The sequence below is a fragment of the Corythoichthys intestinalis genome, chromosome 1 (assembly GCF_030265065.1).
Source record: "Corythoichthys intestinalis isolate RoL2023-P3 chromosome 1, ASM3026506v1, whole genome shotgun sequence".
Classification (NCBI taxonomy): Eukaryota; Metazoa; Chordata; class Actinopteri; order Syngnathiformes; family Syngnathidae; genus Corythoichthys; species Corythoichthys intestinalis.
In genome coordinates, this window is record NC_080395.1 from 310,744 (window position 1) to 338,741 (window position 27,998).

General features: G+C 45.3%; 1 protein-coding gene across 2 annotated transcripts; it reads right to left on the reverse strand.

Annotated features, from left to right (window-relative positions):
• Positions 1-1,197: 1,197 nt before the first annotated feature.
• Positions 1,198-27,836, reverse strand: adamts17 (ADAM metallopeptidase with thrombospondin type 1 motif, 17). 2 transcript variants are annotated; one of them, XM_057832145.1, is made up of 23 exons: positions 27,677-27,836; positions 26,445-26,734; positions 25,247-25,403; positions 23,034-23,197; positions 22,799-22,882; positions 21,840-21,997; positions 19,700-19,743; positions 18,541-18,646; positions 17,650-17,790; positions 17,437-17,587; positions 16,844-16,945; positions 16,631-16,776; positions 15,464-15,636; positions 15,265-15,392; positions 12,583-12,703; positions 12,439-12,519; positions 11,975-12,135; positions 6,221-6,371; positions 5,661-5,796; positions 5,387-5,594; positions 4,473-4,625; positions 1,562-1,736; positions 1,198-1,498 (listed from the first exon to the last, which is right to left on the reverse strand). In XM_057832145.1, the coding sequence occupies exons 1-23, from the start codon at positions 27,732-27,734 to the stop codon at positions 1,347-1,349; spliced, it is 3,240 nt and encodes a 1,079-aa protein (XP_057688128.1). In that variant the 5' UTR covers positions 27,735-27,836; the 3' UTR covers positions 1,198-1,346. The 2 variants fall into 2 exon arrangements, with proteins under 2 accessions (XP_057688128.1, XP_057688046.1); XM_057832063.1 differs by having other exon boundaries at positions 12,439-12,703.
• Positions 27,837-27,998: the final 162 nt, after the last annotated feature.

Below are 27,998 nucleotides of genomic sequence, written 5' to 3' on the forward strand. Positions count from 1 at the left end.
CCCCTCCCCTCTGGGGAAGGGCTATTTTTTAGCTGCAGCCTCCTGACTGTCCGGACCCCTGATCGGATGGACGTCCTCGTTGCTAACCCCGTCTCACCTGGCTAGATGGACCTCTTCTTGTTCCTTTATTCCACTGCATCTTTACGGATTGTAACTTCTCCTGCTAATTCCCATTAGCAGTCCTGGGGTTCCTGTCTATCCGTCCTGGGAGTGGATCTCTCCTGACTGTGGTACTCCCCAAGGTTTCTCATTTTTCTCCCGAAGACTGGAGTTTTTGGAGTTTTTCCTTGCCGACACGGAGGGTCTAAGGATGGGGGATACCCAGGACTTGAACTTTATTTATTCATCTTTGTTGCTTCATTTGCGGTTTCTGATTGTGTATCATATTGCCTCTGCAAAGCCCTTTGAGACAACCTTGTTGTGATCCAGGGCCATACAAATAAAATTGAATTGAATTAGGTGGCTTTTGTTGTCCTGCTCGTAATACAAGTATACGTGCTTGTAGTGCAGGTATTCGTACTTGTCGTTTAAGTTCAGGCAAAAACACATACTTGGAGTACAAGTACACATAAGTACAGGTGCTTGTTGTGCAAGTAACTATAGTTGAGTACAATCATTCTTGCAGTACGAGTGCACGGCATATCCTCGTCTCATTTCTGCAAACCCAGTTAATGAAGCCCGCGGAGCTCTGGCGACCAAATATAAAGATCTGATCTCATACTCGGCCCGTCGGTGGAGGGAAGTCATCTGTTGTAAACGCAGTATCAAAACCAAACTTTTACGGGCTCTGAAAAAGGGAAAATTTCCCAGTTTCTTAATTGAATTATCAGGGCCATTTCACGAAAAACCGAAGAACCAAACTTACATATTGCTCCTTTCATTGGATCCACACCAAAGCAGCCGTCTGCTATTTACTCAGCGCCCGCCACCGATGGCGCTCGACATCCAAGAGAGCCGTCGGCGCCGCCGTCGGGCCTCCCGCTTCAAACAGATCGGACGTCTACTAGCGGCGAACTCATTCGAACGGTCGGCAGAGGCAGGAAAAGAGCCCCTACCGATCGACGCGCCGCCTGCCCTGAGGCGATGCGTCGACATTAAAATGAAGTCCTAACGAGGGTACTTCTCAAGCTGTTTTTTTACTAAGGTCAAAACATTTACTCCGTAGACGTCCAATCCGACGGAAGCGGGAGGGTCGGCCATCGGCTGCCGTCCGTCTCGTCCTCTTCCCGCTTCAAACATTTGAAATATATATGCGATATCTATGAGTAGAAGTACCTTCTTTGGCTTTTTGTCTTTTTTTTTTTTTTTTGGTCGTTGTTTTCGGGCGCGCGGCAAAGCGAGCGTTTTCAAGCGGGTCGCTCGGTCTCGGCGGCGTAAAAGTCTCTGCACGTCTGGCAGCAGCGCTGGTACCAGCGCATGTCCTGGCACAGGTTCTTCTGGCGGATGACGCGGCAGTACACGGGCCACTGGTCGCCGGAGCACTTGTACGTCAGGGCGGCTGGCGAGGGAAGGAACGGGGTCAGAGGCGGAAGCCGCGGGAAGTGGACGGGCGAGTCCCGACCTAGCCTGGGCGAAGTGATGGCGTTGGCGTCGCGTCGGCAGGCCCCCTCGGCCCGGCAGTGGCGGTAGGCGGGCGGGCGCGGGTCGGGCGGGCACCCGTCCCCGTGGCGACCCGTCACCTTGTGCATGCACTGCACCACTCGCGACTGCAGTCCCCGCCCGCAAGACGACGAGCACTGGCGGAGCAAAAACACACGCACAAAAAAATAAAAACGGTTAGCCGCTACCGACCCTGCCTGAGCTTAAGGAAATAATCCGATCCTAAATGAATAAGCGGAGGTGGCCAAAAATTGGACTCCAGTAAGAGTAGCGTTATCAATATGACTCAAGCCAAAGTCAAAGTAGTCACCCATTAAATGGACTCACGTATGAATACAGGTAGTCGCCGGGTTACGAACGAGTTCCGTTCCTACGCTGGCGACGTAACCCGAATTGCAGCGTAAATCGAAAGGAACCCTTTAAAAATGCAAAATAACGATCCAAAAGTATTGTATTTGGTTTCATGGTGGAGGATACGCTGCCCTGTGGTGGCAGTGTCGGGTCTGGCCGGACTGCCGTTCAATAATGCTTCCGTACGGGAGCACTCAGACGTCCAACATGGATAAAGGATAACTGTGCTCCGGTTCAGCTCACGTATGGCTGCAAGTTGTTTTAGCTAATGGATGTTCATGTATGCAAGTTTACAGCTATAGTTTGTGGAGTTACATGCGAGTGATTCGCTATGAGAATTGTAAATAGCATTCAAGCTAGCGGACTTTTGTTCAGCAAATGAGGCTCATTTCATCAACTAAATTGCCATATTGATCAGACTAGACGGATGTTTGAACACCAATCCGTAGACTTCATAATGATTGACGGGTCAGATTCGACCTTCAGTGCGCCACGCCTTTGAGCAGGGGGCCATCCCGCAATCCGCTTCAGTTACCTTCAGTTAGGTAGTAACCCACACCGGATTTATGTTGAAAAAGTACAAAAGCTGTACCGCATACAAACAGGAAGGATTGTCTCAGGAGTGATTTGTTCAAGGATTCAAGGTAATTATATTTTTCATACCATGCAGGCATTTTGAAATGTTGTGAAAAAAAAAATCAATGGGAGAAACAGCATTGGCATTATACTTCGCAATATTCACGCAAAATAAATGCTATCTGCATGTTTTTTTTTTTTTTTTGCTTTTAACAAAGAATCGAGACTGTTGTATCCAGGGGTCGCGTTAACCGAATATTTTCCGTCGTTGACCGGTTTTTTAAAACGGTGACGGAAAAAAACTGAAGTCCATCTGTCATTCTGACAGGTTGCAATTCACACCCCAGACCACAGGGTGGCGAGTGAGCATATTAATTAGCTATTGTCTCTCTTAATGCATGACGTCGTTGGCCTTACTGGGAAAAATGTCAAGGCAACTGAGTGTCCGAACTAAGTCGTCTGTCCGAGGCAAAAGTCCAAAACTTCATGACAATAGCCTCTGAAGGAATCCCACTTGAGACATTTGATTATGCACAAGCGGGCACGCAATTCAAGTCCATGCGCACCAGGAGGAAGACTGCGTTCAGGCCACAGCAGGTGAACTGTTAATTTCATTGTTCCATATGTAGCCTACCTACTGGGGCCACAGTCAGCTCTTTTTGTCACTGCGGAGAAAAAGTTTCATCTTCTTGATGGCACGGTGTGGATTCTGTTAAGCTTGTTCGGACAGAATATTGTAGCGTCACCGGGGTCTGGCGGCGGCACCTTGATTGACACGTCAACGCGAGGTTCTTATTGGTGCACCCGGTGTGCCAGCGCGTCATCCAATTGGTGGACCTCTTTTTCTTTGGGGGCGGAGTTGTTGTTTTGTTGGTGTTGCTGGCGGTAAGCAGAGTAAAAAGAGGGAGAAAAATACCACGACTTCCGTGTCTAATTTTTCGCCGCCAAGCAAGCATTACAATATTAATTAAAAATGAACGAAAACTAAATACTATTGAATATGTCATTATTATCATTTTAAAAATTTAAGTGACGGGTAAAAATAGACTATGACTGGATTTTCATGACCCAGTCAGTCAAAATGACAGACAACGAAAAAGTCTCTGGCTGTATCTCCATGTCTATAAATAATTCAGAGATTTAAGAATTTATTCACAGGAATTTTCAATGGAAAAAGCTCTTTTGTCTGCGTTTCCACTCGGTCAGCTTTGACGGAGATAGGCCCCCTATGAATCGGCTCCGCGTCCCGTCAATATATTATGAAGTCTATGACCAATCGTGCCGAGAGTTTTATTGTTAAGATGCGTGTCATTTTGAACAGACGTGTGTTACAGCTTTACAAATTGTCAAGAGTGAAGGAAGTCCAAAGCTTCCAAAATCACAATTGCCCTGTCTGTCAAGCTGAGCAACTTCATGTCTAGTGAGGACAGAACAAGTCATGTTAACAAAGTCAAGTCAAAAATAACATACTGTGAGGTAGTGTGTTCGAGACTAAAACAAAAAAAAGACTGGAGACAAATTGGCAGACGAGACCCTGGCGTCGTCAAGCAGAAATTCCTGTAGGTTGCGTAGCTCGTAACCTGGGGACTACCTGCATTCCTGTTGATTTTGGGGCATTTCCAGGTCATTTCCTGTTGATTTGAACGCATTTGTGACTCACTTCCTGTTGATTTTGGGGGTATTACCGGGCCACTTCCTATTGAATTTGGGGTCACATCCTGTTGATTTTGCATCACTTCCTGTTCATTTTGGGGGCATCACTGGGCCACTTCCCCGGGCCATTTCCCGTTGTATTCCGGGGTCACTTTTTGGAGCTCGCCTCTTGTTGACTTTTGGCCATTAACGAGTCACTTCCCGTCGACTTTGGAGCCTTTACAGTTGACGTGACTTTTTGACTTTAGCATTTCAACCATCCACATGAAGTGCATTTGATCTAGTCCACGTACCCTGGACCACTGGCCGGTCTTCCACTCGTAGCAGCGCGAGTGGTCGCGGCAGGCTTCTCGGCCGGCGGGCCGAGCCGGCGGGTCGCAGAGGCCGGCGGCGTTGCCGCACGTGACCGTGCGAGTGCGCACCCCCGTGCCGCAGCCCTCTGAACACTGTGGACGCAAAAACACAAATTGGCCCGGAAAAGCAGAAAAAAGGTTTTGCCGTTCAAATATTTCAATAACAAAGAGATGACAATGCTTACTGTTTCTTAAGGGTAAAATGTTTTATAAGATAAATTCAGAAAAATAAATAGAATGAATGGATAAATAACAAAAAAATGTATGATGATGTAGATTTTTTCATTCATTCATTCTCCAAGACGCTTATCCTCAGTCACGAGGGTCCCAGCTAACTATGGGCAGTAGGCGGGGTTGCCGGCCAATCGCAGGGCACGAGGAGACCAGCAACCCGTCGTGTGCACACTCACACAATTTCAAGTGTTCAGACAGCCTACAATGCATTGTACTGTAAATACTATCTGTGTACATATATGTATTTAAAATAGAGATTTTTCTGTAGAATATGCACACACGTGCAGATTATTCATCATAATAATGAATTGATTCAAATACAATCATTACATTTTTTTTTATAAAATCTAAATAATACAAGTGTAAACTAAAAATATCAATTATATTAATAAACATGATTAAAATTTATATATATAATATCTGTTGAACTAAATGTAATAAATAAGGAGAAAAAAAGAATATGTATTCTTAATTTTCATGAATTCTTTCAGTGCCATTGGACGATAAGCAATCATCTTTTTGTTGTGAATCGATCGTCGAAGCGGGAGCGTTCGCGGACACTCCCGCTTCGGAACAGACGGACGTCGGCGGCCAACGAGCGCAGCGCGTTCCGGACCCACCTGCGACCACTCGGACGCTTCCCAGACGCCGAGGCAGAGACGGCCCTCGCAGGCCCTCAGCGGCGGCGGCGGGGGCCCCGGGCAGCGGCCGGCGTCCTCCGCCGGCGTCAGCGACCCGTTGCGCCGCTCCAGCGCGCACGTTACCCGTCGCCGCTGCGTGCCCTCGCCGCACGTGGCCGAGCACGCGTCCCACTCGCCCGTCAGCCACCTGAAACAAAGGGCGTAACGGCTAAGCGTCCTATCCGGCCTAGCGGGCCCGCCGGCGGGCGCCTACCGGTGAGCGCAGGGCTGAGGGTTGCACGTCCCCACTTGCGGCGGCGGCCGAGTCTCGGCGCCGCAAAACCCGTCTTCCGCCGGCTCCCTCGACTTGTCCGCCAAACGCGCGCAGGACACCGTCGTCCTCCTCTCGCCTGAGCGACGACGACGACATTTTCCCGGTTAACTAGATGTCCGATCGGTTCCGACGGGGAGGGGCCTATACGAACGTTCGGTGACGCCGACGTCTATCGTTTTCAATGGTTGCCAATGAGTTATTTTGGGTGGCTTCCTTGTTCATTTTCAGGTACTTACACTCACTTCCTGTTTTTGATCACTTCAGAGTCCAAAAAAAACCAAAAATTATTATTATTATTTCCCTCCAATAATAGTCAACGGGATGTGACCTGGAAATGCCCTCAATTCCAAAAGGAAGTGGCCCAAATTGTATAGGAAGTGACTCAACATCAACAGGAAGTGACCCACAACAGGAAATGATCCAAAATGTGACCAAAAATCAACAAGTATCCTCAAATGAAAACGGAATGAACAAATGGATATGTCTGTTTTTTTAGTTACCTCCTCCGCAGTGCGCGCTGCAGGCGTCCCAGCCGCTGTGTGTCCAGATGTAAAGAGGATCGTCGCGTTTGCGCTCGTCGTCTCGCGAGGCGTTCAAGGACAAGGTGTACTCGTAGTGAATCCCGTAACTTTGGTCGTGGAACAGCAGCACCTGCGAGCGAGCGCAGCTCGTCAAATATGTATTTGTTTTGAGAACAACAACAAAAATGACAAGACAGGATTGAAGAGGGGAAACGGATATTGAAAACGGCGATTGACGACAATTGACGTCCAATCCATGTCAACTGGGAGGGGAAGGAAGCCATCCGGTTCAAACGTCTACGCCGGCTGTTAGCACGGAAAGATGAGCGTTTGGGTTTGTTTGTTTTCTCCTGAGCTATTGTATGTATTTGTTTTGAGAAGAAGGAGCTTCTAAGGCTATGTACATACCGTAGTTCTTAATGCACAATTTGGATTTTTTTTTCTTTTTTCCAGACTACCTTTATCCGTTGAGCCCGTTCAAGTATCACGCACGCGCACGAATTCGCAGTCTGAGATGCGCCGTGCCAACTGACCTGCATGCGCATCAAAACAAATGCTGGCTGAACATCATTCTAGGGTGAGCCTATTTTGATTTCCAAAAAGAAGACACAAACAATCACTGTTTACTCTTATATTCAAAGTTGATATGGATCGATTGAATGCGCGTGCATGACGCATACATATACAGTTGTAAGCAATCTTGAAATATTGCTCATTTGAAGCACAGATTTATTTATTTTTTCTCACCGTTGTCCAGGTCGCCTCTTCCCTAAAAGATGCGTTCAAGCGAGGCACTAACGTAGCGCCCCGTCTGACGTAATTGCTGCATGAATTTCGATTTGGGGGATTTGACAGTTCAGACCGCCGATACATTGTGGAAAATGTGGCCCAGATCGGATTTTCACCACCTACAAAAGTGACCTAGATCAGATTTGAAATGGTCCACTTTTATGCCACCTCTCCCGTTCAGACGTCAACTTAATGCCCGACTTGAGTGGGTAAAACACGAAAAAAATCGGATTTGTGCATTCATTTAAGACCTATGGTATGAACCAAGGGTGTAGGTTTGCATAGGGACGGTAGGCTACTTTTCAAGATGCTGAAATTTTTGAAACTTTTAAGCAACCTTATTTGCATTATATAATGTGTTCAGTTATATAGGTCATTTAGATTTTGTTCCCCTATGTTGTAACGATAAATTTGACCCTACCATTATGAAGTGAATTATTTTCCGAACTACATTTAACCCTTTTTCATTTGCTGAATGAGCCAGTCCATGTTTTTTTCCTCGAACGCACGTTTGATTGGCTAATGACTTGCCCCCCCCCCACACACACACACACACATAGACCCTACTCACCTATGTCACAAAATGACGTGTCGCTGTATCCGGCCGCCATATTGTCCGTATTTTTTAGACCTATTCTCATTGTTTTCAATTAGTCGTGCAAGTTATAGAGCAATTCATGGAAGCCCTGACACCGTAAACTCATTGGATGCGTTGCATAAAAGGCGTTATGTGGAAAAGCTTCAGTTTATCTATTCGCCAGAGCCATATTTGATGCCTAAATGGATGTTTTTCAACCCGCTGTATTCGCCATCTTTGCCTGACCCTGATATTTACAACTATCTTGTCCACACAAAATCAGCCTATTCTCACGAAAGTTTGAAAAACTTTAAGAGCTTGGAGGCTTATAAATGCTACGTTGCCGGTTGGGTGAAACAGGTCCTCGTCCACGAAAATTCGGCAGGAATCTATCTTGTGCTCGGGAAAGTGAGTGACGAAATTTTCAATTCAAAATCTTTTGTTCTTGCTAACATCCCCTGTCAAGTCTAATGTATTTCATGTCATTTGTCAATGGAGCTAGTGCTTTTAATGTTTATATGGTTTAGCGATAGCACTCTCACTACATACATACATATGTAATATGTAATAAATATGAAGTGCGATAGCACTACTCCAGATTGTCTCCAGTTGAATTTATTTTTTGGCTTTTGACCTCAATAGTGAAATTGTAAATTAATTGTATGACAACTGTCTTATTATCCCCTTATAATTATATATTTTCAGGTAGTTCATTCACAACGTCTTGAGTGTATGTTGTCGGCGATTAGCCTAGCAATGATCTTAATTGTGGTTGTCAGCCCAAAACCCTCTGAATATATATTAAATGCATCTTACCAGATATAAAATGACTACTACATAATCTGTGGTAGTCGTTTGGAGCCCAGTTTTCTCGTCGAAATGCAGCAGTCAATCTCGCTCTCCTCTCCGGCCGGGTCTCTCGGAATACGGTAAAACTTCAAGTCTCTCCGTCTATCTTCTCTGTTTTTGCAACCGACCGTCACACACGAGGTCACCATTTTGATTATTAATGTTAACGAGCAGAAAAACACGCCATAATAAGAGGAATTTACGAAGCGCTAATGCATTAACATGACGAGTATACGGACAACATGGCGCGGGGGCGTGGCTGTGACGTCACGTGAGTAGGGTCTATAGTGAACTCTGCTCAGCTGTAAGAAATGTAGTGTCTCTTAACGAAAGCTGAAGGTGTTTCCAGGTTTGACTATCCAACACTTTCCTTAGAAGTCTTAGATCAGGGGTGTCCAAACTTTTTGCAATGGGGGCCAGATTTGGTGTGGTTAAAATGTGGGGGGCCAACCTTGGCTGACGTCCTTTACTTAGAACAATATATTTAAGCAAATTTTAGCAAGCCATTCTGTGTTTCTTTTTTTTTAATAATTACATTTCAACGAACTCGCAACTAGCCTTTGTGGTGTTCTCTCTCGATTCTCGGGCTCTTGCGAAATACTGCTGCTCTGAAATTAAACTAGCTTCAAGTTGCTTTCTCGCTGCGTGTCTTCCCTGTAATCTTGTCGTACATGTCAGCCTGTCTTGTTTGGTAATATTGCCTCACATTCTTTAAAAACAGCTACTGTCTCTTTGCAAATGAGGCAGACACAGTTGTTGTGTATTTTAGTGAAGAAATAGTCCAATTTCCACCTATCCTTGAAGCGTCAGCTGTCACAGTTAACTTTCTTTTTTGTGTTGATTGTCGCCATCTTAGAAAATTGGGAGTAAAGGGTCACACGGGGTAATGTTGCTTAGAGTGCTCCTGCCTTCTAGTGGATAAATGAGGAGCAGCATTTGTGTGTAAGCTACTTCATATGCTAGTAGTAGTACTGCTGACCAATTTATTAAAGTCTGTGCGGGCCAGACGTTATTGATTTTATGACAGAGGCTGGGGGCCGGATGAAATTTGACCAGGGGCCGCATTTGGCCCCCGGGCCGGACTTTGGACATGTCTGTCTTAGATTCTACTTGCAAAGCAATTAATAGAATGCTGGTTGATTTTGTTTGGAAGAATAAGCACCATCATCTCAAAAGAACTCTGCTTTCTGGTTCCAGGACTGAAGGTGGACTTGAACTCTTGGACTTTATGGACTTGAATTATACTTTTAAAGTCAAATGGTTAAAAGAATGTTTAAAAGCACCAAACTCAATCTGGTATTTCATCCGGAAAATAATTTTTTGAACAAGGTTGGAGGTCTTCGATTTCTGTTGTCACGTAATTACAAGGTCTCGAAACTTCCTGTTAAAATGTCAGGTTTTTATCAACAAGCCTTGTTGTCTTGGAAGTTATGTCACTCTCACAATTTTTCTCCACACAAATATATTATCAGGAATAATGAGTATATAACAAAAAGGAACAAATCACTCTTCATACAAAATTGGATTGATAAAAATATTATATACTTGAAAGATTTGTTTAAAGGTGATGGACAGCTTCTTTCTTATGAAGAATTTCTAATAGAAAAAGGATTTCCCATCAAGTTTAAAGAATTTCATTTTGTGTTCGACTCCATCCCCAGTGGAATATTAGAACTAATGAAAGAGTATAAAGGACAGAATGACCTAGCCGGTGATGAGATCCTTTATTTAAATAATATAGATCTTTTAAGCAAGAAATGTACAAATAAACATATAAGGCAATCATTCTATAGTAAGAGGAGAATTGTACCTCGTGGGAAATTCTTTTGGAATGCACAGTTTGATCATATAAAATGGAGGGAGGCGTGGCTTGTTCCTTTGAAATTGTTTGTTTCCAACAAAGTACGGGAATTGCACTTGAAAATTTTACATAATATATACCCGACTAACGTGTACTTGTCTCGTTTTAAGGATATTGACAACAAATGTACATTTTGTATGACTGAACCTGAAAGCGTGACTCATTTGTTTTATGGTTGCCCCATTAGTGTAAAGTTTTGGACGGATCTTCAGAAATATATTTTATGTCAAACTAAACAAAACATCGACTTGACAGGAAAAGCGATCATTACTGTATTCGAATCCAAAGATAAAAAAATATTTACTATATTAAATCTTTATATATTGCAAGGGAAATTTCATATTCATAAATCTAAATTTCAAAAGGTAAATCCGAACTTTAAGATTTTTGGGGTTGAATTTGAATCATATTTCACATCACTTAATATGATACAAAATAATAAATGCAAGTCTACTATAGAAGCTCATGCAAAATTGTTTAGTACTTAATTTCCCTTTTGAGGTATTATTTTTATTTATTTACTATTTTTTTGTATGTCTTATGATGTAAATATGTTGAGATGGTTATATTCTATGTGAACTAGTTGTTTTGTATTATTTGTTATTTGTATGTTTTGTTGTGTTCAATAAAAGAAATGTAGTGGACCAAGGTTTACCCACTTCTTCCCAGTTTAGTGGGTTAACTGGTATTAGGACAAATGTTAATTTTTTTGCATTTCTGGATAGTTAAGAGATGATTAACAATTTTGTATTTCTTTGTACATTAATACACAAATTTCTGTTCAAATATTGTAATTTAAATTTGCTAATAAAATCCAGACATTTATTCCGGACGTTTTCAAAAGTAGTTTTTGAAAACAAAGGTTTAAATCACTGTAAATCTACTTGAAATAAGTCAAATGATCTGCCAGCGCTTCAAGTAAATTTTACTCCCAATTTCTCGAAATAAGAAAAATAGCTCGCTGAAAATAAGCTTAACAGACTTATTTTAAGCAAAGAGCTTCTATATGTAGTCTTAAAAAACTTGTTTGTCAGAAATGTTCTTAATTCAAGAATAGACATTGTTCAAAACCTTATTTAAAAGCATTTTTTCTTGATTTCAGCGGACTTTTTGAATTTTGGGCTTAATAAGAACAAATGGTAATATTTACTAAAAGTAAGTGGAAGAATCTGACACATTAATCTGTTAACTAGCCTTTAAAACTCAAAACAAGATGAAGAAAAGAATTCGACTAGATTGAAATAAATGATCAGATTAACACATTATATTGTAAATTTGCAGTATGAGAGTCGATACGGACTGATTTTGCATTAATCATTTAGCCTATCAATTAATTAGGTTCTTATCGGTGAGACCGCCGTTCACCCAGTCTGTTTGGTCTTATTAATGTCCCGTCCCCAACATACGCCCTTGGTATGAAGCTAGCCTAATATAACAAAAATACAGTATGACCAAAAAAACAAACAAAAAACAAACTTAACATCGTCATATTGTGACTTCAATCTGGTAATATTACGTCTTTTTTTTTTTTTTTTTTTTTAAGTCTTCAGTATGATGACTTCATCTGGTAATATTCTGACTTTATTGTTTTAGTCCCATTTCTGTTTGGCCCCCATATTCCGAGGTAGGAAATATTTGCCCGACAAATTATTCTGACCATGAGATGCAGGGGTGTGTCGGTGGGGCCCCTGGCGGACATTTTCTCCCACAGGCCTCTGCGGACGTAGCGGACCGTAGTGCCGGCCACCTGGAACTCTCCCGGGAGTTCGATCTTCCAGTCGCTGTTGATGGACTTCCTGCCGCCGCCGTCTTTCAGAGCTGAAAAGCAAACGGTAAGTGAATCCGTAACAGTCTGTAAATGTCCCAAAATGAACAGAAAATCACCTATTGACAGCGCTAGCTAGAGCCAGTGAACAAGAAAGAAAATCTGCAGGAAATGGCCCAAAATCACCAGGAAGTGACCTGGAAATGCTTTCAAATCCAAATAGCAAGTTACCCAAAAAACCTCTACAGGGTGGAAAATAAAGAGGATGTGAAGCGTAAGTGGTAAAATGCAGACTTGCTAAATGTCAAAGCGGTTGATTTTGAAACCGAAAGAAAGAAAAGTCAAATGTTTCTTACCTAGGAAGCTGTGCAAAGGTTTGTCCTCCACCACTTTAATCCTTCGCGCTCCGGCCGGAATCACCGCCGCCTCCACGTATCCTGAGGCCCGAGCGGTCGGATGAAGCGAGCCGACGAGCGGGCGGAAAGATGTCCGCTTCTTACCCATGCCTCTGGTGTGGTTGAAGTCCCCCCTGACGACGGAGCACGATCGTCCGTCTCCGTTGCAGACGCCGCAAACGTCCTCTCTGGACGAGGAGCCGATGATGCCGTCGCAGCCGATTTTCTGTAAACCGTGGTCAGATTTCTATTTACCGTCCATTTCTGACCGTGAGCCTCCACTATTTGAACCCCACTGCGTTTGTAACAGATCGGCTTATTCCTGCTTTTTTTTTTTTTTTGCGTTTGTGACGGCAATATATGTCCTATCCGTGACGACAGCCCCTCCTTGTTGACTGCGTTGGACATCTACTGTCATCAAAGGCAGCCAGCGTGTTACTTTCCGAAAAAAAAAAGGTCAAAAAATCATCGAGAAGCGAGCTACAAATGCCCCAAAATGAACAGAAACGGACCCCAAATACAACATGAATGCCTCTAAATTGACCCTGTACTCAATAAGAAATAAAAACCCAAGAAGTGACTCCTAAATGCCCTCAAATAAACAGCATAAGCCCCGACATAGACTTCATAACCTATTGACATGACACGAGAAACTGGGCCAATTCGTAGGGGGGAAAAAATTCAAAGTCGTTCCCTAATAACCTTTATCCTTTATTTATTTTATTGTCGTCATCGGTGTCATTGCAGTTACAAGTTTTGTGATATGATTAACCCGAAGAAACAAAACCAAAGAAAAAAAGACAAGGGCTGACGGGAGAAGCATATGCTTATCAAGTCCCGTCCCCTTCAACCAACCAAGGACGCACCGTCAATACATGGTAGCATTATACATTGCTATATATGAACAGCTTTTTGGTTTTTTTTGTCTTCACATGAATTTTCTTCCCAAAAGTCATTTATTGGATGTAACACTTAGGTGAAGTTGTCGATCAATTGTGAGTTCATCGATTAGGGTGACTGTCAGATTCGTGAATCCAGACGTGAAGGTGTTGGCTGGACATGGGCGTTGGCTCGATCTAGGTCGCATTGTTGAAAAAAAACAACAACTCCGCAACCAGTTCAGCAACTCCATTGTACACAATTGTTACAGTTAGTTAGTTAGCAGTTAATGTTCTGCATTTACTATGGGGCTTATTTTTAGGGCATGCTATGTTGTGACTACTTTATCTTTGCCCCTGACATTCCTATCGTTTATTTGTTGTCTGTGTGTGTGTGGCAGTAGTTTTTTAGTATTAAGGTCAATCATGGTAGCGACTCAGAATACTGTCCTTGTATATCCTTTTAAAGGCAGCCAGTGACCCTATGCTGGTCAGTGCTGGGTCAATAACATTCCAGAGGCAAGCCCCAATGTTAGTAACCGAAAATGATTTTAAGGTAGTAACAGTAAGGTAACAACCTGCTCCCTCTCAAGTTATAATTTGTAAGTTAGACGGGAGACAATTTGAGTGGGCCTTGTATATCATCTGAACAGTTTTGAAGTGTATCAAATCATAAAATTTTAAAAGCTTGGATTTGATGTGGAGCTCATTTGTGTGTGATCTGAATGGCGCGTTGTGGATGATCCGAATCGCTTTCTTTTGAAGGATCAGTAGAGGATGAAGACGTACCTTATGTGTGTGTGTGTCCCTGTTCACACAATTTTCAATACGCTGGTTTAGGAATGTTTCAACGCGCACTCACCATGTGTCGATGTCAACCGGCAGGCTCATGCAAAACGACGTGGCCGATGGTAATCCAAGGTGTCAAATTATCAATGAGTATGGTCAAGCTAATCATGGTCATTCAGTCCAAAGTCATGTCGTGTGGTCAAATAAATAAACAAAAATGCAAACTTCGCATCTTCAAACTTTCAAACAAACAAAACAATATACTCGCAACTCTGCGGTCATCTAAAACATACACGTGCGTTTGCATGTGGTCACATATGTCGCGTATGCGGTTGGTTGCGATTGAAAACTATATCCACCAGTGTTCCACACCTGTGCTGAGTAAGTTATTTATAGTTATTTATATTATACGCGCATAGTGGTGACGTCATCACCCATTTTGGTGGCACTGCCACATTACGTCACTCAACACAAAAACTGCTCTAACAGTCCCCATATTTCTGAACAATAGCCGAGATGCGGAAAGATCAGTGCACTGTATAGAGTTTGGAGAGCCTTCTCATCTCGCATATTTTGGGCTTTAAAGAGAATAGAAATGCTTCTGGCAAGCTTATTATGCAGATGGCTCACATGGGCCTTCCATGTTAATAAATCCTGAATAATGATAAATTAATTAATAAATCATAAATACATCATAAATAAATGTTAAAAAATGATAAATTTATGATAATGATAAAATCCCGATTCATCATTATTTTTTTATATATGTATAAAAAACTTAAAATGGCTATAAAATTCTCAGATTTGACACTAGATGTACAAAAATCACCAAATAATCACCTATATTTTCAGGATCAATAGCGATATTTAACATATCACATTATGATGTCTATGGCCCCAAATTCTACAGGAATTGATCCCAAATTCAATGGGAAGTGACCGGTGAATGCCTCCCTCCAAAACAGGTAGGACCGACTGGTTTCGGCGTCCAATGAGCAAACATGGACACTATTCTAGCAGAAGATTTTGGTAGCAACCTATGGGTTCCTTTTGAAAAGAATATATATGGAAAGTTTTCGCGGCAAACAAACGGAAGCGGCCGAAGCTCGGGCGAGCTTACCCGACACCTGCCGTTGACGCAGAGGTCGGCCTCGTAGGGTCCGCACGGCGTCCCGTCCATCACCCTGTCGGCCATCAGCACGGAAAGGTCGCGACCCGCCGGGCTGCAGAACAACGCGCACGGCTTCTCTGGGCCGGCGCGCGCAAACTCGTCAAGGGGCGTACGCCGGAAGCGGACGGGGCGAGCGAGCGGGCGTCACCGTCGTCCGTGACCGCCGTCAAGACGCGGCCCTCCTTTTTGCCGCCGGCGCGCCGGTCGTAAGACAAACACTGAAGGTCCCGGAAGCCCGGCGTCCCCTTCGGGCACGGGGGACCTTCGCAGGCTTTGTGCTCCACGCTGGCCTTTTGGCACGGCTGCCCGCCCGGACCCGGCCTGCTCGGGCGCACGATAGAATCATCAGAATTTCACAGTTATGTCTGTCAAATATGCAATCTTTAAATTGGTACCCAGCGAGAGCAAATTTGATTTTTCCGCTCATCGACGGCGCAAGACGTCCAATCCGCTCGAAACGGCAGCGAACGCTCATTCCTCGCCAGCCTCCTTCTTGTCTTCAAGCGGAATGGACGTCCACCGTGGATAAACTCATCTCAATTGACGGCAGACGCGAGAATAGACCTTTAGCTGCCCACCACGAGGCAACGTTCCCATCAAAGTCAATGCGTTGACATCATGACAAGCTTATTTAACTTCAGCTATTCACTCGGCGGCTGCTCGCTAGACGTCCAATCCTTTTGAAGCGGGAAGACTAGCAGCGACTGCCGTGACTTTACCGACCTCTTTTCAAATCCAGTGTCCCGCTGTTGCCCGGAAACCAATGGTTTTTGTTTTTCCTAAATCTATCATTGACTGGTGACCGATCCGTTTCTTCACCTGACTTGACATTGGGCGGCGAACAAGCTGTCGGTGCGTGTCCTGACATTGCGACCGGTCATTTCTTTTTTAGTCGTTGCCTGGAAATAGTCAGCTTTCTTTTTATGTCACTGACTATCGACCGTTCCAGTTTTTTTTTTTTTTAACTGCCACGAATGCCGTTGTGTGGCGACCAGTCATTTCTTTTGACCCCTTATCAGTCAAGAACTGGCGACGAGTCCGTTTTTAGAGCATTTAGCCCATGCTTTGACATTGATAAAATTTTCATTAATGGGAACGTGGCCTCAGGCAGCCATGTTGGTAGGGTCTTTTCATGCTTCTGCAGTCCATAGGATTGAGTTGATCACAATTAGACATCTGGGAGGGCTGGCAGCTAATGAAGGTTTATTTGCCGCCAGACCTCCCGCTCAGCTCGATGACGGTCCAAGACATGCGAAATGACTAATGAAGAGCGACTCTCCCGAAAAAGCGTCCTCGGCCGGCCGCAATTACGTACGGCGGGTTGTCGCACTTCCTCTGTCGGAACTGGACTCCGGTGGCGCAGGTGCGGCTGCACATGCTCCAGGGACCCCACGGACTCCAGTCTCCGTCCACGTGCTGCGGAATGGGCGTCTTGCTCACGCACTCTCCCGCACGGCACCACTGACGGACGAGAGAGGGGATAAGGAAGACGGACGAGCGGCCGGCCGTATCGTCGTGAGACGGCCACCTTATCCTCTCCGCACTGAGTTCCGTCCAGCGGAGGATCCAGTTTGGTCTTGCAGGAAACCTCGCCCTCCACCAGGCACCACAGGCCGGCGCACATCAGGTGCTGCCAAACACGCGGCCAATCGGTTAACTCGTCCGGGGCGCGGGACCTTTTCGAGTGGATTCGACAGCTCGTCGAGCAAAACCAACGCTGAGTAATAAGCCCCTAAAATGACTAGCGTGCCAAAGCCAGAAATGCCCCCAAAGGGAAGTGACCCCGCGTTGACCCAAATCAACAGAAGTGTCTGAGCCTTAATTGCCCCAAAAGCCACCCTCAATCATTAGAAAATGACATGCAAATGCCCTCAAATCAACATAAAGTGACAGGAAATGAACAGGAAATTACCCAAAAATCAACAGGAAATGAGTAGAAAATGCCCCAAAATCCACAAGAAGTGACCCCATGTTTCCCAAATTCAATAGGGATTTAGCAACGGATGCCCCAAAATCCACAGGAAGTAACTGGGGACTGACCCGTAAAAGCGACCCAAAATCAACAGGAAGTGAGCTGCAAATGCCCCAATGACCGAAGAGCGGTCAAGAGCGGAGACGTACCTCCATGTCGGTGCAGAAAGTGGCGTTGTTTCCAAAGAGGATCCGGCACTGCTGCTCCGCGCCGTAATGCATGCCCGGAAGCTTGTGAGGAAGACGCGGCTGGTAGCGACTCCTCGGGTCCGTGTGCACCAGACAGGCGCTGGACTCGGACCTGCGGCCGCGGGAAAGAAGCGTACTGATCGCGGCCGGGAGAGGAGGAGCTCCGGCGCTCACCTGAGGAACTTGCCCAGGTCGTCGCGGCTGCACGACGACCACGACAGGTCGCTGGGGTTGCGTCCCTTCAGCCACTCGCCGGACATGATGTAGGCGTGGCCGCCGCAGGACGCGTGGTCGTCGTCGTGGCTCATGCCCATGCTAGCCGTGACCGGACAAAAATCCGCCGTTTGCGCATCAAATCATTGCCAGTTTGTGGCCAAAAAGCGACGCGTCCGCCAAAATGTGTCAAAAATCGCTCCGTTCATTTCCACTGGTGCTAAAACGTTTTCATTGCCCCCTCTTTACCCTATCCTTAACTTGGACCTGCAAAACAAATCTCCATTATTGGTCTTTTTTTTTTTGTGGGGGAGGGCGTTCCCCAAAATATACAGGAATTGACAACTATGGTGTTATACTTGTATAGCGCTTTTCCACCTTTCAAGGCGCTCAAAGCGCTTTACACTACATTTCCATCTACTTACTGGTGACGCAGCACCAGGAGCAATGTGGGGTTCAGTATCTTGCCCAAGGACTCTTAGTTGTCCCTCAACCTCTGGGTTGGGGGACAACTACACTACCACTGAGCCACGCCATCCCCTATGGACATCCAATTGATTTAAACTGGAAGGACTGCTTGTGAACTATCATCTTTCATTGCCGCTGACCTTGTTAGACAGGGCATGACTGTGTCACTTCCTCTTCATTGGCTTTTGATTTTGGGGTATTTTCAAGTCACTTTTGCGTCACTTTCTGATCATTTGGGGGCTTTCCGGGCGGCTTCCCTGACAATTTATGGGCAATTGGAGAAACTTTTTCTTTTTGTCAAAGATAATCAGCACCAATGAAGATTCTTTGCAGGTCCGAGCCATAAATTAAGAATCGAAGGGCGAGATTGCGACGGTAACTCACTTGTGTCCCAGCTCGTGAGCGATGGTGAAGGCCAAGTTGAGGCCGTTGTCCTCGGCCAACACGCACTTTCTTTTAGCGCTGCAAGCCCCGCCCAGATACGCGATACCTCAATGAAACAGACAAAAGGCCGGTGGAGCGAACGTACCAAAAATCGGCCCAAAAATATTTGGGATCCATATAAACAAAAAAGACACAAGACAGACCCCACAAAGATATGCAAAAAAGATGCTCACACATGCAAAAAAAGGAACCACAAAAGTGAAAAAACACAAAATGGCAAACCAAAAAGGCACATGAAAGAAGGACAAAAATAAAGATTCCAAAACCACAAAACGACCAAAATAGCCCTTCAAAATAAAGGAATATGCACGAAACAAAAAAGGCAAACAAGATTGTGCGTAAAAAAGCTATCGAAAACAATTTTAAAAATGACAACAACAAAAACTCTGAAAAAGGCACTTCAATTAAAAAAATGAACATGTATGGCACAGAAAAGACGATAAAAAGAGGCCCCAAAAAAGACTCTGAAAAAGACCCAAATAACAACATCGCACACGAGAGGTACACAAAAATTAGCCACAAAATTTCTCACCCCCCCCCCCCAAAAAGCCAGCAGAAAAAGAGCCACACAAGACGCAAAAGGGCCAAAAGAGACACACAAAAACCAACATAAAAGAGGTACAAAGACAAAAAAGTGAGACAATGAAAACATCAAATGATGAGACATGCCAAATTCAACTCGAAAAGAGCCCCAATATAAAGCAAAAAAAAATGACGGGCAATGATGGCTACAAAGCCCTCTGCCTAAAAGTGAATTAGATGTTAGTGGCAGCCAATGAGTCAAAAATGGCAAAAACAGCGCGGCGGGGAAGGGAAAAAACAAACAAAAGACAAACGCATGGAAGATTCTGACACAAAAAGGCTCCAAAAACCATAAGCGGACCAAATCAAAAGGAAGTGACACGAGAGCAACAGGAAGTGGCCCGGAAATGCCCCCAAATCAACAGGGAGCGACCCACCGTCACCGGGAAGTGTTCCAGGAATGCACCTGAGTCAATAGGAAGTGACTCGATAGCAAGCGCAAATGGTCCAAAATGGACATGAAGTTAGCCAAAATGAAGAGCAAGTGCTCTTAAATCAATCAATAAATCAAGCTTACCGACAGTGTCACACGGTTCCTCCTTGTGCACGCAGAAGTCTGTCCTGAAATCCACATCACAAGTCAGCACATTCCTGACTAACAGGCAAGGGAAAAAAAAGAAGAAGAATTCTCTGTCTAAGAAATGGAAGCCTGTCTCTGTTTCTTTGGGAAAAATAGGCAAAAGGCTTCTCTGTGTACGGGAGATTCCCACACATTTCCTCTCGGGACTCAGAGCAGAAGCCGGTCCCGGGACCGGAATCCTCAACGATGGACTTTTTTGCTAGGCTGCTGAAAGCCCTTCTTTCGGGACAAAAACCTTCTCTGCGGGGAACTCTCTCATGCTCGGGCTACAAGGACAGCCATCTTACGGAAGTACAATCTTCAATAAAACCCGAACTTTGCCGATTGGTAGGACTCAAACTTTCATCACAGACCAGAACCTCGTCCCAGGACCTTCTCCTTACACTCTTACTTTCTCCCGAGACTGGACCTTTTGTCAAGACTGAAACTTTCTCTCAGCGTAAAACCTTAGTCTTGAGACTTCAACCTTGTCTGAGGACAAAGACCTACTCCATAGAAAAAAACGTCCTCTCTTAACTCATTTTCTCCCAGAAACGTATGAAAACGTTCTATTTTTAATTGTTTCAGTGTCCCAAAGACGTATTGATACGTCTTTCACGTTTTTTTTTTTTTTTTTTTTCATAAGAGACATCTCTGGGTTCTGATTCAACTGGGCTCCAAAGCACAAAGCTGAAAATCCATTTTCAAGCAATAAAACTGGCCACAGGAGGGCAGTAGCGCATTTGGTAAGACCCGCAACCCGATTCGACAGCAATGAAAGGCCGGGCCGCACGGCCAGGGTGCCGGCGGAAGGATGCCAGGTGGCGGACGACCGAGCAGAACAACAGAAAGGACGCCCGGGATGCCGGACGACCGAGCGGAACGACCGGGACCACCGGTGCAGCGGACAATGTCGTTCAGGTCTGTGCTGCTTGCCGAGCAGACCAAGCGGAGACTCAAAAAAAATCCATCTTTATGAGGCAGGCGGCGATGAGGGAAAAGTTAACCCGGCTGTCGCGACCACAACTGCGTCATCGCAGTTAGTTATGTGTAACTAAATTGTTACTTTGCTATCAAAAGCTCTTTTTGTCTTGTTGTTTATGTTATTTTGTGAAGGGAAAACATTATTCAGATGTTTGGGATGTGACTAAAGCAAAAAATAGCTGTGTTATGTTTGAAATGTATGCTTTCACAACAAGCTCAATTTCTCTGTTTTTTCATCAGAAATTGGAAAATTGCTCAACTAAGCTATTTTCTAATGCTGATTTCTAAAGAATGGAAAAGATATGAATTTACATTTTTTTCCTGCTGAAAGAAGAGAGTCTAATCTTTCATCTGGTGCGTTCAAATAGAACAGCAATAGAACAGAATTTTCTGTGGGCCTTGCAAAATCAGTCAAAATCCAGTAAAACGGCCAGGAGCGAAGGGCCTTGCTCTGTTGAAAATGGCTGGGAGTGAATGAGTTAAGAGGACACCTATCTTACAGAACTGGAATCTTCCCTGGGTCTAAAACATTTTCGAGGAAGCAGAACTTTGTTTGGAAGGAGCTAGTCTCTTCTCTCTACGAGAACCTGCCGTGAGACTCAGACCCTCACCTGAGATTAGAACCTTCTCCGAGGACCGCTACTCTCTGCTTGCACTCATGGTTTCTCCTTGGACCGGAACCTTCTTTTGTAACAAGAACCTTTTCTCAGTATAAAGCATTTGTCTTAGGTTATAACCTTGTCTGAGGACAAAGACCTTCTCCATACAAAGAAAAAAAAAACTCAACTAAGAGGACACCCATCTTACAGAACTGCAACCTTCTCTGGGACTAAAACCTTTTCTGGGAAGCAGAATATTGAGTTGGGAAGGACGTAGCCTCCACTCGGTACGGGGACCTATCCGTGGGACTCTGACCCACACCTGAGACGAGAACCTCCTTCGAAAGACCGCTACCTTCTACTCGCGCTCGTACTTTCTCTTCTGTCGGGACCAACCTTGTCTGGGGACTAAAAACCTCTGGCCTGCCTAAAACCTCCTCCCGGGCCAGGACCGGTACTTTCTACCTTCTCTGACCTCCCGCCGCTCCGACACGCCAAAGACGACGGCGACCCACCTGGTGACGAGCACGGCGGCGTCCACGGCCGGGACTTGTTCGCGTCCTACGGGAAGGCGATTGTTTCCCAGGTACGCTGGCCTTCCGAACTCTTGGTGTTGCCACTGACAGAAGCTCTCCAGCGAACGCTCCCCGCGATGGCCGACCTTCAGCTTCTCCTGACGGTACGTACGGAAGCGTGAACCCGTCGGAAATGAAACAAACAGGTGCTATATCACGATTTTGTATCCCAAAATGTTAGCGATACGTTCCCTCCTCCCGGTCAAATTGATCGAAAACGTCTCGTGCCGTCAACGGCACTGACAACTGAGCGTTCGCAGCCACTCTTCCCGGTGATTTTGGTGGTATTCACAGTCAGCGCCTATTCATTTGGGGACATTCCTGTCCAATAATCCAAAATCAGCAGGACTTGACAACAACAAAAAAGCCTCAAAATCAACAGAAGTGAGTCCAAAACCAGAAGGAAGTGACCTAAAATCAAAAGGGAATGGCCACTTTTTGCTAACTGAGTTATTTCTTTTCCAGCGTGCGGACATGTTGTCGAGAAAAGTCTCTGTAAAATTGATCATTTACTGGTTATTTGAAAGCATTACGTTTGAAGACTGCAGCGCAGAGTTCTGGAACCTATGTCTCGCGAGCCATATCTGGCTCTTTTGATGAGTGCGTCCGGCTCTCCGCCGACCCGCAACATTCGGCGTGAAACCGGGCGGCTGGCTCGAAACAAACGAACTGCGATGAGTCACACCCATTCTGGTTGTGACATCATCTTCTGTTTTTTAGTGGGTGGAGCCAACTAACTCATTCCAATCTCCTTCTCTGTCACTTATTTTGATGGATTTGTGTCCAAGATATGCTCTGCTATCATCATTAAAGGCACTTGCTGTAACACTTTTAAGGTGCTTACAAAGAAGCGAGTAATGTTGCGGTGAAGTGGAATCGGGGTTCAAGTGAAAACTCACGGGGCGGCTGTGAAGCAGAACCAACTTGGTGAGCCGAATGTTGATCCTCACGCCCAAACTCTGGTGCTGGAACATGTTGTACACCTGAAAAACGACAGTAGAGGACAACTTCAAAGACGTCCCTTTAATCCAATCGAAGAGAAGTTCATCGACGAAGTATTTTGGCGGGAAGTTCCGGTCCCGCCGAAAGCTCCCTCCCTCCCTCCTTCCCTCCGCCGGCCGTCTGTGCGGTTACCATGTTCATGACGGTCAACAAGAACCTCTTAGCGGCGTCCGCTCCGTGGAAGCGGACCATGTCGGAGTCGGCCACCAGCAGCGTTTCCACCGTGTACTCGTCCTCCGGCGCGCGCTTACCGCGAGCTTCCTCGCCGAGCTCGGAAGGCTTCCGCTTCTTTTGGCCTGGCGACGCACACAATCGGCTCAGAGTTTCAAAGACGTTTCAGCCCTCCCCGTCCGAACGCTTTGGACATCTGTCGCCCTCAGTGGTAGCCAATGGGGAGGTGTGTGGGTGGGTGGGAGAAATTGGGTTTGGGCTAAAAAGGGTATACGAGAAAAGGGAATGTCTCTCTTTCTCTCTCTACTTCCTGGAGATTTTCGCTCACTTCCTATTCATTTTGCGGGTCACTTCCTTGGCAAATCATTGGCTGCAAATAATGGTATGCTTCCTTGTTCCTTGTTATTAGTTCTTACGGGTCACTTCTTGTACATTTTGTATCATTTCCCGTTGACTCTAGGGCGTCTCGTGAGGGCTCAAAAAAAGAGGATTCGTACAATTTTGAGGACAATTAATCCAAACTGCCGTGGACTTACAGTGGTATGAAAAAGTATCTGAACCTTTTGGAATTTCTCATAAAATCACCATTAAATGTGATCTTGTCTTGGTCAAAATCACACAGTTGAAAAAACAGTGTCTGCTTTTACTAAAACCACCCAAACATTTATAACTTTTCATATTTGAATGAGGATAGTATGCAAACAATGACAGAAGGAGGAAAAATAAAGTAAGTGAACCATCATTTTTAATATTTTGTGGCCCCTTTGGCAGCAATGACTTCAACCAGACGCTTCCTGTAGCTGGAGATCAGTTTGGCACATCGATCTTGACCCATTCTTTTCTACAAAACTGCTGTAGTTCAGTCAGATTCCTGGGATGTCTGGCATGAGTCGCTGTCTTTAGGTCATGCCACAGCATCTCAATGGGGTTCAAGTCTGGACTTTGACACTCCAGAACATGTATTTTGTTTCTCTGAAACCATTCTGAAGTTATTTTACTTCTGTGTTTTGGATCATTGTCTTGTTGCAGTATCCATCCTCTTTTTAGCTTCAACTGTCTGACAGACTGCCTCAGGTTTTCCTGCAAAACCTTTGAATTCATTCTTCCATTAATGATTGCAAGTTGTCCAGGCCCGGAGGAAGCAAAACAGCCCTAAATCATGATGCCACCATGCTTCACAGTAGGGATGTTGGCGAGCTGTTTCATTTTTCCTACACACATGACATTGTGTGTTACTCCCAAACAATTCAACTTTGGTTGCATCCGTCCCCAAAAATATTCCGCCAAAACTTGTGGAGTGTCCAAGTGCCTTTTTGCCAACATTAAACGAGGAACAATGTTTTTTTTAGACAGCAGTGGCTTCCTCCGTGGAGTCCTCCCATGAACACCATTCTTGGCCATATATTTGATGTGTGCACAGAGATATTGGACTGTGCCATTGATTTCTGTAGGTCTTTAGCAGGCACAAGTTTCTTTTTTACCTCTCTGTGTATTCTGCGGAGAACTCTGGGCGTCGTCTTTGGTGGACGGCCACTCCTCAGGAGAGAAGCAAGAGTGCCAAACTCTCTCCATTTGTAGACAACTTCTCTGACTGTCGACTTTTAGAGATGGTTTTGTATCCTTTCCCAGCTTTTTACAAATCAGCAATCCTTGATCCCAGGTCTTCAGACAGCTCTTTTGACCGAGCCATGATGCACATCAGACATTGCTTTTCATCAAGACAGGTGTGTGTTTTATAGTGGGCAGGGCAGCTTTAAACCACTCATCAGTGATTGGGCACACACCTGACTTAAATTGTTTGGTAAAAAATAGTTTCAATTGCTCTTTAAGTCTGCTTAGGCAGAGGGTTCACTTATTTATTTTTCACCCTTCTGTCACTGTTTGCATACTACCTTCATTAAAATATGAAAACCTATAAATGTTTGGGTGGTTTTAGTTAAAGCAGACACTGTTTTTTCATCTGTGTGATTTTAACCAAGATCGGATCACATTTGTGGTGATTTTATGCAGAAATGTGAGAAACTCCAAAAGGTTCAGATACTTTTTCATACCACTACATTAGGAACAGTGGTAAGTCATCTCAATGGCGACCCCCTGCCGTCGTGGTAGCAGACCGCGTGCTCAAACGCCCTCCAGCGCCCGCGACGGCACCCGTTGGTCATCGCCGCGCTAACCTGCTTCCCGTTCCGGCGCCGTACCGCATCGCGACGACGCTTCCCGCCGGCGCAGCAGCTCGTGTCGGACTCCCGAGAAGGACCCGAAGCCGGTGAGGTTGTGGCCCTCCCGAGGGCGGATGAGCAGAACCTCGCCGCTCAAGTGGACCAGAGCTGTCTGGAATGTAGATATCGAGAATCCATATATTTGTTTTAAAAAGATGTCACTGTTTAATTAAGGAATCTAAAGAACATTTTTCCACTCGACCAACATTTTCAGTGTCAATGTTTGCCCACTGGCTTCAGTCGACAAAGCTAGACGTCCAATTCCTTCCGAACGCCGTCAATGGGACTCAAACATGAGCATTCAAAGTAGATACCGATATTAGCATCAGTACCAATATGGTGGTACAATATACCAGGTATCAGATCAGATATCAGGGAGTACGGTGGTACCTCAAGATGTGCAATGAATTACTCCAGAGTGGCTTGCGTATCATGATTTTTCCGTATCGCGAATGGCGTTTTACATGTCAATCGCCCGATTGGATCCAAACTCAATTCCAATTCAATTTGCTGTCATGTTTAACCTGTCTTTATTTGTAATGCTTTGTCGCCATCAAGTGCACTTTAAGTGTTACTAGATTGTTAGGTTCCAGCTTATTCTACACACGTTATCACATGACTACTCGGGCGAAAGTCATACCAATGTAGCGGACGGCGCGTGGGCGTAAAAGCTCTCGCTGGGACAAAAACGCCAGGAGGCTCGCGCTCTTTTGGCAAAGACGTCGAGCCCGCTACGACGCGTCATCACACTGCGACTGCGCCCAAATTGAAACGACATCAGCAATAGGAGAGCAGAATCCTGTGACTGAGGCATGATGGGAAAGATTCTGAGCAGCAAAATCATGTTACTAAGCATTATGGGAAAGATTTTGACCAATAGGGCAGCAGGATCTTACGCCGTGACTTTTAAAACTTTCCGCCAACGGGAATGACGTATATTTTATAATATGCGTTATGCTGAATCATTTTACGTAATATGAAGCAAAAAAGCTGTAGAAAATTGTTCGTTAAATGAATATTTTGCGTATCGAAGATTTCGTGTCTCCACGTACCGCTGAATGTTAGCTTCACGGGTTGCCCTTCCCAAGATGGCCGCTAGTGACAAAAATAAGTGTTTGCGCCCCCTAGCGGTGGCGTGCGCATGTGTGCGTACCAGGCCTCCGCAGGCAGTCAAGGACACCAGCGACCCGGGTCGATCCCGGACAGTCCCCGAGTAGAGGCAGAGCTGGTTCCTGTCCATCGGCGCGGCGACGGGCGACCTCCGGCCGGCCCGGCGCTCCTCTACCGGCGGCCCGCCGTCTCCGTTCCTCCGGGCGTCGAGTCGGAGGTCCTCTCCGAACGCCGCCAGCGACACCAGCAGCCGCTCGGGGGCGCCGAGCGCCGACAGCAGCGCGGGGACCACTTCCGTCCGTTCCGGGGAATCGCCGCCCGCCGCCGCCGCTGCTGCGGAAAGGCACTGTTGCGTTAACCCTCGGCCGCCATCCGCTAGCAACGAGGAGCCATGGCAAAGGTTCAAGGGCTTGGTTGTCGATGACAAATTTGAACTTTCTATTTTTGAAGGCGTAATATGTCATTTTAAATGAAAACAGGTTCAAAGACTGTAAATAAAAACAATGTACTTTTTTATGATTTATTTCAGAATGTAAAATAAATAAAAGAGAAGCTTTTTTCCATTTCAAATACATATTTTTAAATCAATCAAATTAGACAAATAAATGACAAAGAGAATATTTAGCTCCTGATTGTTATCATACATAAATACATATTTTGAATAAATGAGACAATATTTACTATTTTGGAGGTGAACAGTGTCTCCAAATGATTTATCGACTATCCAAATAGTTGTCGATTTATTTTTTTGGAACTGGCATTGAATGATGACTTTCAGTCCTATATTGACGGCGATAGGCGTCCAATCCATCCGGGCTGACAGCGACAAAACATCTATTTTTGGCCCATTTTTCTTTCGCCCTAATTTGTTTTTCTTTTCTTCATCTGCTAATAGTACACTGGCATAAAGTTTAAACAGACTGGCAAAGTCTAGCGTGTATTCAAAATAGCCCTTTTGCTAACTGTGTGACCATCTAAGAAAGAAAAAAAGAGTCCAGTTAGCTCGTGATGCATTTGTTATTTAAATAACACTTTTACAACTTGGCTTTGCTTGCGAGGAATTACGCTCATCCACCCACCCAAAAAACAAAACAAACCAAAAAAAACGCAGTTAGCTAACCAAGAAGTAGGGGGGAAAGTACAAGCTGAGAGGTTTTCCTTCCCAGATGGAAGAGAAGAGTTGGAGAAGTGAATACTGGAAGCTGTCGCTAGCAGTCAGTCGATCCATCAACTTGGTGGATGGACTCCGTTACTCGAGCGAGCGAGCCGACTTACCGGACACTTCCGCGCACAACAGCGCCACCAACAGGCGCGTCACACGGCCGCTCCGCATGCCGAAGCCAACAACCGCTCCCGAACCGGGACCGGAGCCGCTCGCTACGACCGGGACCACAATTCGGACCGGGACGGAGAAGCGGCGCGATTCTTTGCACACTTTTTCTTTTCCCCCAAAAAAGCGGAGCGAGTCAAGCGGGCCGAGGGCACGCCCACGCGACTCAGTCGCTTTGCGATTGGCCAGTTTACGATCGTGCTCGAGGAGAAGGCCGCCGCTCATTGGCCGGCGCGCATGTCAATTGCAGTTGGGCGGTAAATGAAA

Excerpts from the sequence above, each read along its gene's own strand:
- adamts17 (XM_057832063.1), bottom strand. The coding sequence starts at position 27,734 with ATGCGGAGCGGCCGTGTGACGCGCCTGTTGGTGGCGCTGTTGTGCGCG. Across the intron at positions 17,791-18,540 it reads GCTCACGAGCTGGGACACAA|CATGGGCATGAGCCACGACG; the intron begins GTGAGTTACCGT and ends GGTCACGGCTAG. Across the intron at positions 15,637-16,630 it reads AGGAAGTGCGACAACCCGCC|GCCGGGTCCGGGCGGGCAGC; the intron begins GTACGTAATTGC and ends GCGCCCGAGCAG.